Raw genomic sequence first — 15894 nt, 5'->3', positions numbered from 1 at the left:
GAGTGCCCCATGTTGGTGGTGGGGTCATGGTATGGGGAGGCATAAGCTATGGACAGCGAACACAATTGCATACTCACCAGAGATGTCACCCATTGAACATGGTTGGGATGCTCTGGTTCGACGTGTACAACAGCATGTTCCAGTACCCAGCAATATCCAGCAACATTGCACAGCCATTGAAGAGGAGTGGGACAACATTCAATCAACAGCCGGATCAACTCTATGCAAAGGAGATGTGTCGCGCTACATGAGGCAAATGGTAGTCACACCAAATACTGACTGGTTTTCTGATCCACGCCCATACAAGGTATCTGTGACCAACAGATGCATATAGTATCTGTTTTCCCAGTCATGTGAAATCCATAGATTAGGGCCTAATGAATTTATTCAAATTGACAGATTTACTTATATGAACTGTAACTCGGTAAAATCTTTGAAATTGTTGCACGTTGTGTTTATATTTTTGTTCAGTGTATACAGTGCATTCGGAAAGTATTCAGAGCCCTTCCCTTTTTCCACATTCTGTTATGTTACAACCTCTTGATCAATCTACACACAATACCCAATAATGACAAAGCGAAAAACAGGTTTTTCAATTATTTATTTTTTACATAAGTATTCAGACCCTTTGCTATGAGACTCAAAATTGAGCTCGGGGGCATCCTGTTTCCATTGATCATCCTTGAGATGTTTATACAACATGATTGGAGTCTACCTGTGGTAAATTCAATTGATTGGACATTATTTGGAAAGGCACACACCTGTCTATATAAGACCCACAGAGCAAAAACCATGCTATGAGGTTGAAGGAATTGTCCGTAGAGCTCCGAGACAGGATTGTGTCGAGGCACAGATATGGGGAAGGGTACCAAACCATTTCTGCAGCATTGAAGGGCCCAAAGAACACAGTGGCCTCCATCATTCTTAAATGGAAGAAGTTTGGAACCACCAAGACTCTTCCTAGACTTGGCAGCCCGGCCAAACTGAGCAATCGGGGGAGAAGGGCCTTGGTCAGTGAGGTGACCAAGAACCCGATGGTCACTCTGACAAAGCTCCAGAGTTCCACTGTGGAGATGGGAGAACCTTCCAGAAGGACAACCATATCTGCAGCACTCCACCAATCAAGCCTTTATGGTAGTGGCCAGATGGAAGCCACTCCTCAGTAAAAGACAGCCAGCTTGATTTTTGCCTAAAGGCACCTAAAGGACTCTCAGCAACGCTCCCCATCCAACCTGACAGAGCTTGAGAGGATTCAACAAAGAGAACAAATCTTTCCTAAAAACAAATCCCTCCTTGTTGCCGATGACAACTGACTGACAGGTCCAATCTTGAGTGAACCAACCATGTGCATAAATGCCAGCTCCTTACCCAATTGCATCAATGATGACAGCCACAAATGAATGATGACCTCATAAATCCTACAGATCATTAGTGTCGGTGACATCACGGCTATAAAGATGAACTTCAGCGCTAGTGGCTCTCTGGCCACATCCTAAAAGTCTTTAATCGTTTCTTACCCTAGTTGGCATGAGGAAAGGGCTAAAAAGGAAATAAAAATATGAAATCAACTAGGTACTTTAATCTATTAGTGGTTATTACAGAAAGGATAATGAGGAATTGAATCAATTCAACATATTGGGAAACATCCTCTGTCATCCTACTGTTCACTTCTGTCTCATTCTTACTCCAATCCCCCCCCTCTTTGCCCCCCCTCTAACCATATTTTTTTTTGAAGTATCTCTGCTAAGAAGTCCATCCAAAATTAAACAAATGAAAATGTGTATCACACACACAAGGCCACTGTACCATATTTGGAGTGTGTGCATCTTAACCCTGATCACAGATCTATTTGTGCTGTCTTGCCAGAGTGGTCCAGGGCCATAAACAGTTTGCAATACAGCACAAACAGACTCAGGACCAGGCGATCTTAACCACACGACATGCTGTTCCCAGCTGGTCCAGGTTGGTTGACCTTGCACTCATTCAAGATCCAACCTCATCTTTATCTCAAATCTAGAGACAGTGTTTGTCAGTTGAACCTTGATGCCTGTGCCAGACCCCCTCTTGTTGTCTGTGGTCTACAGTACACACTCTTAAAACAGAAATAGGACAGCCCAAGATACAATTCCAAGTTCGACCACTCCCCTGAAGGCCAAATGAAATCCGGGAAAGGCTTGAATTGTATACTGTGCACTTAGATTTCCTAAAAGTCTACACACTGATAATAAATGCATTTACATAGTTCTTAGTCCGGATTTCATTATTTTGAACATTGTATCACATGCTTATTTATAAATACCTTCACAATTAAACGATTGTAGATAATGCAACTTTTAAAAAAAAAATGAAATACCCTGGGAATCAGTGTGTTTGTGTTTTCATTCCACTTCTACTAATCAACTAATCAGTCTTTAACCAAGACATTGATTAGAAAAGTGTCATGTAAAATTGACAATGTACATCAATCAACATTTCTGTAAATATTTCCATCTGTAGATCCTGGGTTCAGCTGTGTTACTGTTTTGTTGGAACAAAAGCCTGCACTTAATCCTGCCCTTGTAGGGCAATATTCCCCACCCCTGGTTTACAACATAGTGGGAGAAACAATGATACGTATTGAAATGAATGGAAAATGGGAAATTGCATCATTGGATCCAGCTACTACAGTGGATCCAGCTACTACAGTGGATCCAGCTACTACAGTGGATCCAGCTACTACAGTGGATCCAGCTACTACATAGTCCGAGCAAAAAGTAACAAATAGAACCTTGAAACAAATATTCCCCACAGGACTTTGATTTCTCTTCTCATTCCAATCACCATCTCCTCTTCGCATGTCTTCAGTTTAAAACACAAACCCAACTCCAGTCCAACACTCACACACTTTTTCATTTACCTTTACTCCCAAAGTGCAGAACAACCAGCAAAATCCCCTCTGCCGTGCATATGTTTCTGAACCACTGCCTGTTCTCATCTACGTGCAGGCAAGAGGAGAATGGCAAGTGGAGAAAAACTGCCTTCCCCCAAGATCGGAGCTCACTTTGACCTTCCTCCTCCAGCCTTGAAAAGCAGAGTCTGGAAAAAAACCTGCCTTTCAGTATCGAGAGAAAAACCAATGCTAATCTGTTTGAGCTCTAAAAATCACAACTCAAAGTCTAGCTGCCTAAACAGTAGCCTTTCCCTGAGCGCAAGACTAGTCCAGTGTTGCATAATGAGTATTTAGCTATGCTGTAATGAGATAGTCAACAAAAGTGCTGCCTCAAGCGCTTACAAATCCTATTTGATGAACCTCATAGGGGAGAGAGATAAAGGATCTTAGTCCTCCTCATCCCCCCCTCCTCCATCAATCCCTGTTCCTCTGCCCTACTCTTCTCTATGGTTGAGTGTAGTTGGATGACTCAGCTAATGGATAACTGGCTAAGCCCCGCAGACTGTACAATTGTAACCGTCTAATGCCTTGATTTTGCAGTCCCAGACAAATTTTACATTGTGGGCAAATTCTTAGGTCTGAAAACAATTTTCGGACGTCTTGGCTCGTTCATCGTGACAGGGTGTAGATCTGCTGATTAAGTACCACTTAAGACAGAAATGTTGAGACTTTATCGTATAGTGTGGCTGTTGTTAAGGCGTCAGCATGCTTCTGTTCGGCTGAACCGAACGAGTGTGCTCACATGCTCCCTTAAAAAAACTCAGCTTGAAAAATTTGAAAAAAGCGACAATAGTACTGTCTGTCCATTTTGAAACACTGTAGCCAGTATACATTTCTTCAAAATAGTCAGAATTAATTTTTAAAAAATCAAGAAATCTATCTTTAATCTTGACGTTTTTAATGAGTACATCTTAGTCGCGCAATTTTACATCTAAGATGTTTGGTGCAGTATTTCTTAAAGAAAAAATTAGCATGAAAACGAGTCGTCTCTCGGTAATGACAACAAAGACTTTATTGAAGAATCCCTACTGCTGACCAATCACAGACGAAGGGGCGTAGACTTCGGCTCTGAACTTCGGCTTGCCTCTATAAAAAACGCAGTGTGCCCGAACAGCCGAAAAAAAATCATAATTGAAGTCCAGAACTAACAAAAACGAACAAAATGTAATCATAATATATGCACAAACTCTTCCGAACTGTTTCGGCTGTGAAGCTTACAAACTCTTCCGAACTGTTTCGGCTGTGAAGCTTACAAACTCTTCCGAACTGTTTCGGCTGTTTTCTTATTGTTCTTTCATGCCACAGATGATCCATTATATTGACCAGATACTCTATTGGCAGCTCTAACAATGAAAATACATGTATTCAAAAATGGAAGGCAATATGGAGGAGGCAAGATCAAGTGGGACCATTTTAGCCAATGAGACGGCAGATACACGTGTGAACAACAGGCACAACACGTGTCCTACTTATATCAGTCCACTGGTAACAATCGAATCATTGCGGAACTCCTAGTTGATCAAAAAAGTCACACGTAGCAAATAAGCCATTGCATTTTTTGTTAACCAAATTCAACACTCTCTGATTGACATCCATACAAAAACTCCTTGCTTGGTGAGCCCCTTGCTCGGTGAAATAAGAAGCCACCTAGTGGAAACGACAGATTTTGGGCCTAGTGATCCCGCTCTTCCTCTCTGGCCATGCTTGATACGCCCAGTCAGAGAGGAAGAGGCAAGAATAGTCCCACCTGTTCTTGCGTCCTCCCGACTGCCTTCCATTTTTAAGACATTTATTTTCATTGTTAGAGTTGCCACTTGAGTATCTGGTCAATATAATGTAATCTGTGGCATGAACGAACAACAACAATTCACAGGCATGACAGTTATTGTAAAATAACGGTCCCACTTGAAACTAAACATATGTTTTTAATTAAGCCTTTGTAAAAAGCCTTTTGTCGGGGCTCTATAAATGCTTCAGATATCACTCCGAAACAAATATCACTCCGAAACAACACTAAGGTTGAGAATAGGGTTAGGCCACATTTGGCTTTATAGGGTTGGGTGATATTTGGGAGACCTCTTCTAAGATATGCTACTCCAAATATCGTGATATCCGATATAATCATTCTGTACCGGTAATAACTAGATAATTCCAAACAGTGCAATTTGTGCTTATTTACTGTAATATTGACACATTCTTATTAAATAATCTTAGTATGGCGAAAAAAATAAAGCTTAGTTAACTCATTTAGACTTAATTTTCAACATATTGATACAGCCTAAAGTTGTAAAGTTCAAATAGTAGTCTTGAACATCACGATTATTCGTCTTGCACTTCACAATATATTGTCATAGTCAAATATCATGATATTGGATTTAATCATATAAAATCGGCCAAACCCTATTTGGTAAATTTTATGTCACCCTTTATAAAGTATGAATGTACTTATGAATAATTTGTGAAGCATCTATGTAGGGCTTATGAAAACTTTATGGATGCTTTCATACAGTTTTGGTGGATGAAATAAAAATCGGTTGAGTGCTTTGAAAAACACACGACCCACATTATGTTCATGAGCTGTAGTTATTGAAGGGGAAATCCCTTCATTTAAAATAATTGCTTCAACTCCATTCCATCATTGGTTTCAATTATGCCCAGACTCTATTCTTTTGAGTTCCTCTGTTTTTTTAACGAACCCTTTCATTTGCCAGCCTAGATGTGTCATTCTCTGAGAAAGAGTCTCCTTCTTTGAATACTAACTCACTTGCTAGTTTGGAAGACATTAATAAGAAAAAAACAGACTGTGCTGTGGGCAATGCATTTTGTCTGTCAAGCCTTTCAAGTTCAAACTGCCACCTTTGTTTATTGTGGGTAAAAGCTATTAATAGACGCCGATTGTTTAACCTCCAAACAGTTTAAGCTGAACCAACCTCGCCTCGAATTCTTCATAAGTATTTTAAACCCTGAGTCAATCACACCACACTGTTTCAAAGTCCACAGATATTCTATGAAGAACCCACTGTTCTGTTTCGGATGTTGTTCTGAGGAAAATTCAAAATCAGGCAGAGACTCCAATGCTCCTCCTATAGTAGCTTTCTCAACACTTGTTCCTCAAGCAGAATTTGTATCATCATCTCAGTGTTTCCATAACTTTGGGCTTTACAACTGTGAAACACTGAGTAGGATGTAGGTCTATATCTGAATGTTCTGGAGATGAGCAAATTCAAAGGGTGCATTCTGTTGAACAGAAGAATATACCCGAAGATTTTGACTTGGTTCCAATCTGACATTTTTTTATGTAGTCAGAGGATGACCCCTTTCCCCCCAAGCCAAACCCCATAGCAAAGAAACAATAATGTCATCACAGATGGATTCTCCAAAATACTGTTTTTGATTAAACACAAGGAAAAGCTGCCATGTGTTATTATCACTCCCATTGACCTTACTTTGACCACTCATGATTTTAACTGGCATACATGCATAAAACTAGATCTATTTTTATGGCAATGCATATTTTATCACTGAAAACCTGAGCATTTGTTGAAAGCAAGACAATTCAGCACTTACTGACCTATTTTTTGTCAGACAACTAATGTGCAGGTATCCTTTACCCAACAAGCATTAACCAGGCATTGTTTAAGACATGGCATTATCGATTATCGAAATGTCTCACCACTGCACTGTATAAGGTATTTATTGAACTAATGTATTACAGCCAACATAAATATATATTGACACACTAGTGAAACGAAAGACATACACACATCTAAATTGGTCCAATTTTTTTATTAACTAGGCAAGTCCGTTAAGAACAAATTCTAATTTACAATGACGGCCTAGTCCGGCCAAACCCGGACGTCACTGGGCCAATTGTGCTGGATCCCAATCATGGCTCCCAATCATGGCTGGATGTGATACAGCCTGGATTCAAACCAGGTACTGTAGTGACGCATCTTGCACTGAGATGCAGTGCCTTAGACTGCTGTGCCACTCGGGAGCCCATAATATGATACATCGTAACTTTTTTGCCCCAATAGCATCACTGTACCTCATGATGTGTAGTTACATGGGAATCTTGGTCCAGGACAAATGGAACATTCCAACAAGATGCATGTATCTCCATTGGGATTTTAGGTTGAATTCCCCAGGCTAAGTATAAATGGCACAACCTTGACCTTGGTTTGAACCTCTACAACATGAGAACATACAATATTATTTCCCATTACACAAATAGTCCATAATTGTCTAATCCATAGTTCTCAATTTCCTCCATATGACATCTTATTTAATTGCATCCTGTAAGGACATGCTATTATCATGCATATAACCAATGCATTAATGCTACCTTAACTGACTAAACTACCAATTAGTTGGCAGGCCCGTAAAAAAAATACATTCAAGCACATTATGTTAATAAGATACCTCAAACTAGAAATGATAGCTCCAAAACACAATGAGAAACTAATATACATGTACGCAATTGCTAACATCTAGAAGAAAAAAAACAAACGAGTCCATTTTTCCGTAAAGTCTATCAATACAGACAAACACATTTCCTCTTCCGCACACAGACAGAGGAAGAGGAAGTTGCAGATAAGCCCCCTGCGTCATCTGCTACACATACATACCTCACTGTGTTGGTTAAAATGGAACTGACAGGAATACCAGCGGGTATGGAAAACAAAACCTTCGATTACAAAATAGCCTACAGCCTTTCAGTACAACATATATTCATTATCAATTGTAATTGAACGCCATCCCTCGCTTTGAGAACTTCAGCGGGCGCTTGATTGGTCGGGCGAGAGTCCCTGAACTTCAAAGGTCTCTTTACAAAAGGATTCGTCACACACCCCTTTAAAAAAATACTTTAAAAACTAAACTATTTTGTGCAGTCAAATGTTTTCCAATGCAAATTAACCCAACAACAACACAGAATCAACATTACACCGTTCCAAATTTACACAAGTATTTGCACAGAGGCACGGCCATAAATACTGCACCAGCCTCTTGTCAAGACACAATACAACAAAAGAGAGGTGATTATTGTCACCATGGTCCATTGTGGACTCATTGTCCATGGGGAGCGTATATGTACGTATACAGTCATGTATCTATTTTTCAACATACTTTTGATATGTACTCTTACACTGTATGACAGAGAATTGTATGATCAGAGAAGTAAATGTGTACATGCATTCATTCTATTAGAACAAGTTTTTTCCTTTCTATAGAATAACAAAAACATGTAAGAAGGAGCAAAAGGTGAAAAGCACATCTACATTTTTATCCAGACAAAATGTAAAATGGGCATCTCCTGAAATTTGCATCCGATTCACAAGGCATGCATTATCAGTCTGTCAATAGTAGCATAAATATTGACCAACCCAGCATTGGAGATAACCCATGCTCCTACCAAACAACTACTCCACTCCAAAAACACAACAGCACTGTGCAAAGCCTGATCAATACTATTATCATCACAATTAATAAGAAATATAACCCTTTCTCTGTCTGCTCCTAGCTTAAAATCACCAGCAGCAGAACACAAAGAGAGTAAACGTTGCCAACATGTTCCATTGTAAGACACATCACTGCTTCCCCTCCTATCCGAGCCATACCATATCCACCCAGCAGTCACAAACCACTTAAGCATACCCCTGCAAATTAAGAAAACATACCTCAGATATGTTGTAGGCTAAATGTATGTGCCAGTGGTATTTCAAAAATAGCTGTATGGATAAAATACAAATCAGATTACTATCACTAGTTGTAAGGATGTATGGTGATCCACTGTCTCCTAAGGATGTCTGGTGTCACGTATAAAACCCGTTGCCCAGCATCGCACATGATAGAGAAAGAGGGGAATTCTTTACGCCTACACTATAGAACTGACATAAACCCAAGAGTGACCTTGTCTTTTGTGTCAAGCAGGCTTAACAGCATCTGAGTCAATATGAGGCAATCTAACGTAACAGTGAATCACACAAATCAGTGTGTAACTTCTCAAAATCAACACTCCTGCATTTGTTTGGTCAACATACTGCAGTACAGTTGGACATTATAAGTATACCTACACGTATGGAAGAGGAGATACGCAGGCAGACCTATTCAAATGGAGGTTTTTTGTTGTTATTCAACGATAAACACAAAAGGAAACAATTTCCCATGTCTATGTGAACAGGGCAGAGCTTGTTACCGTTTCCACAAATGTAGGGCATTTGGTTTTGTACATTTATCTTGGCATGTCATAGAAATAGCATAGTGGCACAAAGGAAGATAAGATAGATTGAAACGGTGGGAACATCTATTGTCATCACCAATAATAATTGAGCATCAGATTCCTGACCAATGGAATTCTATGACTTTTCCTTATCACTACCAGGTGTGACAGTCCTTGGACGTCAGGTAAAAACATCACAAGTCCCTGTAGAACTCGTCAAGCTTGTCTGAAGGGTATGGCCAAAGGTCGGTGATCTGGCGCACATATAGGCCCTGTCCAGAAACAACCTAACAAGAAGAAGAGCTGAAGAATATGGATTAATTCCAAGCCAAGCTCTCTTCCCTAATCCAATAAAGCCCTCTTCCCTCCATCTTAGTAGCTCTCTAGTGAGCTTGGTACACCATTACTAAAGTTATTATTTATTCAGGGGAGCCCAATTGAGACCATAGTCTCATTTGCAATGGTGCACTGAGAACAAACAACTCTCAAACATAGTTCAATAAATCCATAAAACAGCAAAATAAAATATTGCAGGATACAGTAATAACACAAATAACCCGCCACAATCTACCACAACACTAATAACCCACCACAATCAACCACAACACTAATAACCCACCACAATCAACCACAACACTAATAACCCACCACAATCAACCACAACACTAATAACCCACCACAATCAACCACAACATTAATAACCCACCACAATGTACCACAACACTAATAACCCATCACAATGTACCACAACACTAATAACCCATCACAATGTACCACAACACTAATAACCCACCACAATCTACCACAACACTAATAACCCACCACAATCAACCACAACACTAATAACCCACCACAATCAACCACAACACTAATAACCCACCACAATCAACCACAACACTAATAACCCACCAAAATCAACCACAACACTAATAACCCACCACAATAAACCACAACACTAATAACCCACCACAATCTACCACAACACTAATAACCCACCACAATCTACCACAACACTAATAACCCACCACAATCAACCACAACAATAATAAACCACCACAATAAACCACAACAATAATGAACTACCACAATCAACCAAAACTCTAATACACCACCATAAATCAACCACAAGACTTGCAAACCTCAGTGAATTCATCCCTCAGCCGTGTTCTAAACTGACCTATTGGCACCAGGGGTTCAAGATGTAAGGAGGTTTGTAAATTATTCTAAAAATGGGGCGTATTCAAGTTGAAGGCTGATTTACTTAGGTTGGTAGAGACACAAAAGACCTCAAGAGTTAACCAACCCTGTGAGCGGGTTTGGTGCCCCGTATTTTTCTATGTTAATAGAGAAGTGAGATATGTTTGAAGCTTGTGCAGCAGAGCTTTGTATACAAAATGTAGAGATGAAGTGATCTACTGTACATTAATTACACTGTAGTTCTACAAGGACAACCATTTCAGATCACTGAGAAGCAGGCCACAAGGGCAGAAAGAGCAGAGCCTTGTCAATTTGGAATCAGGCCTTCTGCTCTTTTGCTCCAAAAATAAAACACCATCTTGTTGAGGGAGTGCAGATGGATGCCCAGCAGGTCATTGGTTATAAACTGTCTGTGACCACTTCCTTTATAACACATGCTGAGCTTGGAGATCCATGAGGAAGGGCCCTAAATCACAGAATGTTCCATGATGTGAATTTGCCTTAACATCAACATCAATGATTTGAAGGTCATCCCTCTTCTCAAGGGCTGGGATTTTGCATAACAGCAATATCACTGACAATAATGACAGCATATATCTCCACATAAGTAAATGTATGTGTCTGTGTGTGCACATGAATATGTGAGTAATGATATCGATTGCCTATTAGTATTCACATCATGAGGCATGATCCCTAGTTTCTCCACTAACTATTGTCACCGGTCACATCAGCAGTAAACCGTGTAATTACAGGATATATGTGCAGTGCCGTTGGTCTAGCTGATATCATACTGACTTGGAATGACTCACGATGACTGCTGACCTCAAACTGAATACAGATGTTACATTCTCTCTCCTACAGCCGAAGAGGAAGCTCTGAAAACCTCTTGAGTATACTACTACAGAGTTATGTCACGATGGCTATAGATTTAATATTATTATTATAATGGCCCTGAAAAGAAACAAAGGCTTTGTGCATGCTGTAAAATGTACATTTATTGTCATGGACTTAACATAAATTGAATATGGATCATAAAATGTAACCTACACTCAGCATGAAGACAGGAATCTCAACGCAAACAACTGGGCTAACCCCATAAATATGGAGATAACTAAGCATGTGTGTTGTGTTAATCTATTTTCTGCATGACATATGCCACAGATTCCGAGCCAGGCATTCTTTACCGCGGATTTATTGTATACACATTCAAAAGTAACACTATGGAGAACAAAACAATGTTGCAACAGTATCTTTCACTGAAGGAAACACATACCACAACCCCGCCCACGTGTAGGCTACATGCCCAACTTCAGAGCACGAGCGAACATAAATAGTAAATAGGCTATCATTTCGCCCCAATTAATATGTCTGAAGACAAAAACTTACGGGCATGTTCAATCGAAGCGTCCTCTTCTTTCTAGGTGTCTTCACGTCTCTCTTCTTGGAGTCATTTGCTGTGCTTCCCATATTTTTCTAGAATTCTCTAAACAACTGGGCTCATTCAATCGTTTTTAAAAAGCGTTACTTTGGCTACTCTGGTGCTAGATAGACTGGCAACAGTGGACGTGTGGTAAATGATACCAAAACAATCACTGCAAAAACATTATTCGGATTCTGACAGATGTCCTTATGGCAAGTAGGTCCGTGTACTGTATGCATTAATGTGCTCCTCCACTCAACTCGTGTGTTGATGAAAGTTGTCGGCTTGAGATCGGATATATCAGACCTGACAAAAATATACACCGCGCAGAATGCGATTCACTTGGCATAAAATGTAGCCTTCCCTCCTGGGTGGCTTATGACACGCGCTGATATTTCAAACGACAACAAACTGCAAGAGTAAATCCACAATTGAAACAAGGAAGGTCGTATTATAATGCCAATGCAGACGTTCCCAGAAAGGATTTGATGGGTTCACGCTTCACAGTGGAGAGACAAGTACGCATGCACGTTGGTTGGCCAGTGGCCACTGGTACCAGCTCGGGCTCATCGTGGGACCAGTGCCAGCGGGTGCGTCAAGCTTTGCGCGCAGCTCCGAATTGTCACATGGCTGTGTTTACGTTGTGGCAGCAGCATGAGGAAGCGACTGACCTATAATTGAGTAAATGTGTAATTATTATATTTTCTTGACGTACACCATCATATTCACCAGCTAATAAGCTTTAGACTGATTCTGTTCACAATCCTTCTACAATGGCCAACATATGGCGGCCCTACAGTTCACTCTTATGATCCGCAGTCATCATCATAATTAAAGTCCCAGCCTCTCCGATATGGCCACCATGTGGTCTCAATGGAATACTACACTTGATATATATTTTTTTACCCCTTTTTCCCCCCAATTTCGTGGTATCCAATTGATGTGATAATTTGGTATACATGGGGCCAATATCAACAGTAAGAAAGTGGCTTCTTTTCCTTGTCACATCTTCCTCATCTTAACTGGTTTGGCCGGACAGGCCTGTTCGAAACTCAAACTCAATTCATGAATAGGAACGAGTTATCAGGAATTCATTTAGCTTTCACCTGTTTTCAGATCAGTTTAGTTGAAGGAAAGGATAAAAATACATTTAATATTGAGATCCACCCATTGTTGAATTTATACCTAGAGTGATTTGTGATTTAATAACAGGCAACTTAAAAAATATTTCAGCTAAATATGAGACACATTACAATTCCCACAAAGTGGGTTAACCCTATTGGCATGATGCGTATGATGTTTGCCATTCACACCAGCAACCCAGGTTCGCTACATTGGTGTCAGAAGAGGGTTGGTGACCATTTGGCCATCGGAACGCACGGCCCGGGATGTGTGAGGGTGCTGAATAGTTGACACACAGGGATGTGGCTTACTGTTTGGAGAGAGCAGTGTAGAAATCCTCGCTCTATGAGCCCAATAACAATTGGCGCGATGCATAAGGTGTTTGCCTTTCACACCAGCAACCTGGGTTCGCTTCCCCGCCATTCCACAATATTATAGCCTGAAGATACAAATTAGAAGTCATTTTCCAATGCCTGTTATTACTCGGCCCAGAAAAATTCATAGCTTAGTCTCTACCTACACCCAAGTTGGATAGGTGTAAGCAATATGGTGAAAATTCCACCTAACCCATCTGAGGCAAGGTGGAGCTACAATCATATACAGTGAGCGCCAAAAGTATTGGGACACATTGTTGTTGTTTTGGCTTTGTACTCAAAGAACTGTGAGGTTAAAGTGCAGACTGTCAGCTTTAATTTCAGGGTATTACCATCCATATCAGATGAACCATAGACATTACAGCACTTCTTGTGCATAGTCCCCCCCCCCCCCCCCCCCCTCTATTTTAGGGGATCAAAAGTATTGGGACAAATTCAGTTATGTGTATTAAAGCAGTAAAAAGTTAAGTATTTGGTCCCATATTCATAGCACGCAATGACTACATCAAGCTTGTGACTACACATTTGTTGAATGTCCTGTTTGTTTTGGTTGTGTTTCAGATTATTTTGTGGCCAATAGAAATTAATGGTAAATAATGTATTGTGTAATTTTGGAGTCACTTTTATTGTAAATAAGAATAGAATATTTCTAAACACTTCTACATTACTGTGGATGCTACCATGGTTACAGATCATCGTGAATGTATCATAAATAATGATGAGTGAAAAAGTTACAGACGCACAAATATCATGTAATATATAATTCAGGTTTAAGTTTGCATGTACAAATACAGAAAACTCACAATACTTTCACTGGATGGCCCTATCACTTTCTAAAGTGTTACACAGTGCTTTCACAGACTAGGCCTAGTTGCTGGCCCAGTTCAAAACGTACCAAAAACAGTGACAATTTCTGAATGAAAGAAGATTTTAAACAGTTATCTAATGCACACTTACAAATAAACAGTAAATAAACTCAGCAAAAAAAAGAAAAGTCCTCTCACTGTCAACTGCGTTTATTTTCAGCAAACTTAACATGTGTAAATATTTGTATGAACTTAACAAGATTCAACAACTGAGACAAACTGAAAAAGTTCCACAGACATGTGACTAACATAAATGGAATAATGTGTCCCTGAACAAGGGGAAGGGGGGGGGTCAAAATCAAAAGTAACAGTCAGTATCTGGTGTGGCCACCAGTTGCATCTGCTCATGGACTGCACCAGATGTGCCGTTTCTTGCTGTGAGATGCTACCCCACTCTTCCACCAAGGCACCTGCAAGTTCCCGGACATTTCTGGGGGGAATAGCCCTAGCCCTCACTCTCCGATCCAACAGGTCCCAGACGTGCTCAATGGGATTGAGATCAGGGCACTTTGCTGGCCATGGCAGAACACTGACATTCCTGTCTTGCAGGAAATCAATCACGCACAGAACGAGCAGTATAGCTGGTGACATTGTCATGCTGGAGGGTCATGTCAGGATGAGCCTGCAGGAAGGGAGCCACATGAGGGGGGAGGATGTCTTCCCTGTAATGCACAGCGTTGAGATTGCCTGCAATGACAACAAGCTCAGTACGATGATGCTGTGACACACTGCCCCAGACCATGATGGACCCTCCACCTCCAAATCGATCCCGCTCCAGAGTACAGGCCTCGGTGTAACGCTCATTCCTTCGACAATAAACGCGAATCCGATCACCCCTGGTGAGACAAAACCGCGACTCGTCGGTGAAGAGCACTTTTTGCCAGTCCTGTCTGGTCCAGGGACGGTGGGTTTGTGCCCATAGGCGACATTGTTGCTGGTTATGTCTGGTGAGGACCTGCCTTACAACAGGCCTACAAGCCCTCAGTCCAGCCTCTCTCAGCCTATTGCGAACAGTCTGAGCACTGATGGAGGGATTGTGCGTTCCTGGTGTAACTCGGGCAGTTGTTGTTGCCATCCTGTACCTGTCCCGCAGGTGTGACGTTCGAATGTACCGATCCTGTGCAGATGTTGCTACACGTGGTCTGCCACTGTGAGGACGATTAGGCGTCTCACAGTACGAACATTGCAATTTATTGCCCTGGCCATGCCTCCTTGCAGCATGCCTAAGGCACGTTCACGCAGATGAGCAGGGACCCTGGACATCTTTCTTTTGGTTGTTTTTCAGAGTCAGTAGAAAGGTGTCCTAAGTTTTCATAACTGTTACCTTAATTGCCTACCATCTGTAAGCTGTTAGTGTCTTAACGACCGTTCCACAGGTGCATGTTCATGAATTGTTTATGGTTCATTGAACAAGCATGGGAAACAGTGTTTAAACCCTTTACAATGAAGATCTGTGAAGTTATTTAGATTTTTACGAATTATCTTTGAAAGGCAGGGTCCTGAAAAAGGAACGTTTATTTTTTTGCTGGGGACGTTACCTTTAGGGAAGGTGCTCTCAATAAACTTGTTGGACCCCAAAGCCATCAAAACCTCTCCATCAAAACCTCTCCAAACACAACATAATAAGCAACCATCTGAAAACATTATTGCAGTGGAATAACTTTCGAAGCATTAAACACTTGGATTTTGTCAACCTTAAAATCAACAAACACTGATACAAATAAAACATACCTTCTGAACGCATATCACCTTCTGAACGCATATCG

General features: G+C 40.8%; 1 protein-coding gene across 2 annotated transcripts in view; it reads right to left on the bottom strand.

Annotated features, from left to right (window-relative positions):
* LOC129859169 (5'-AMP-activated protein kinase subunit gamma-2-like) overlaps nucleotides 1–12338 on the bottom strand; it is a 101813-nt gene extending 89475 nt beyond the window's left edge. The window contains exon 1 of one of the 2 annotated variants that reach the window (XM_055928612.1): nucleotides 11733–12338. In XM_055928612.1, the coding sequence (XP_055784587.1) occupies nucleotides 11733–11813 (81 nt within the window). In that variant the 5' untranslated portion in view covers nucleotides 11814–12338. Of the gene's footprint in view, nucleotides 1–2896; nucleotides 3183–11732 lie in introns of those variants that run through there. The other variant, XM_055928613.1, reaches the window with a different exon arrangement.
* Between the last annotated feature and the right edge of the window lie 3556 nt (nucleotides 12339–15894).

The sequence above is a fragment of the Salvelinus fontinalis genome, chromosome 7 (assembly GCF_029448725.1).
Source record: "Salvelinus fontinalis isolate EN_2023a chromosome 7, ASM2944872v1, whole genome shotgun sequence".
NCBI lineage: Eukaryota > Metazoa > Chordata > Actinopteri > Salmoniformes > Salmonidae > Salvelinus > Salvelinus fontinalis.
Note: the sequence above shows the minus strand (reverse complement) of the source record. Positions and strands in the feature narration are given on the sequence as shown.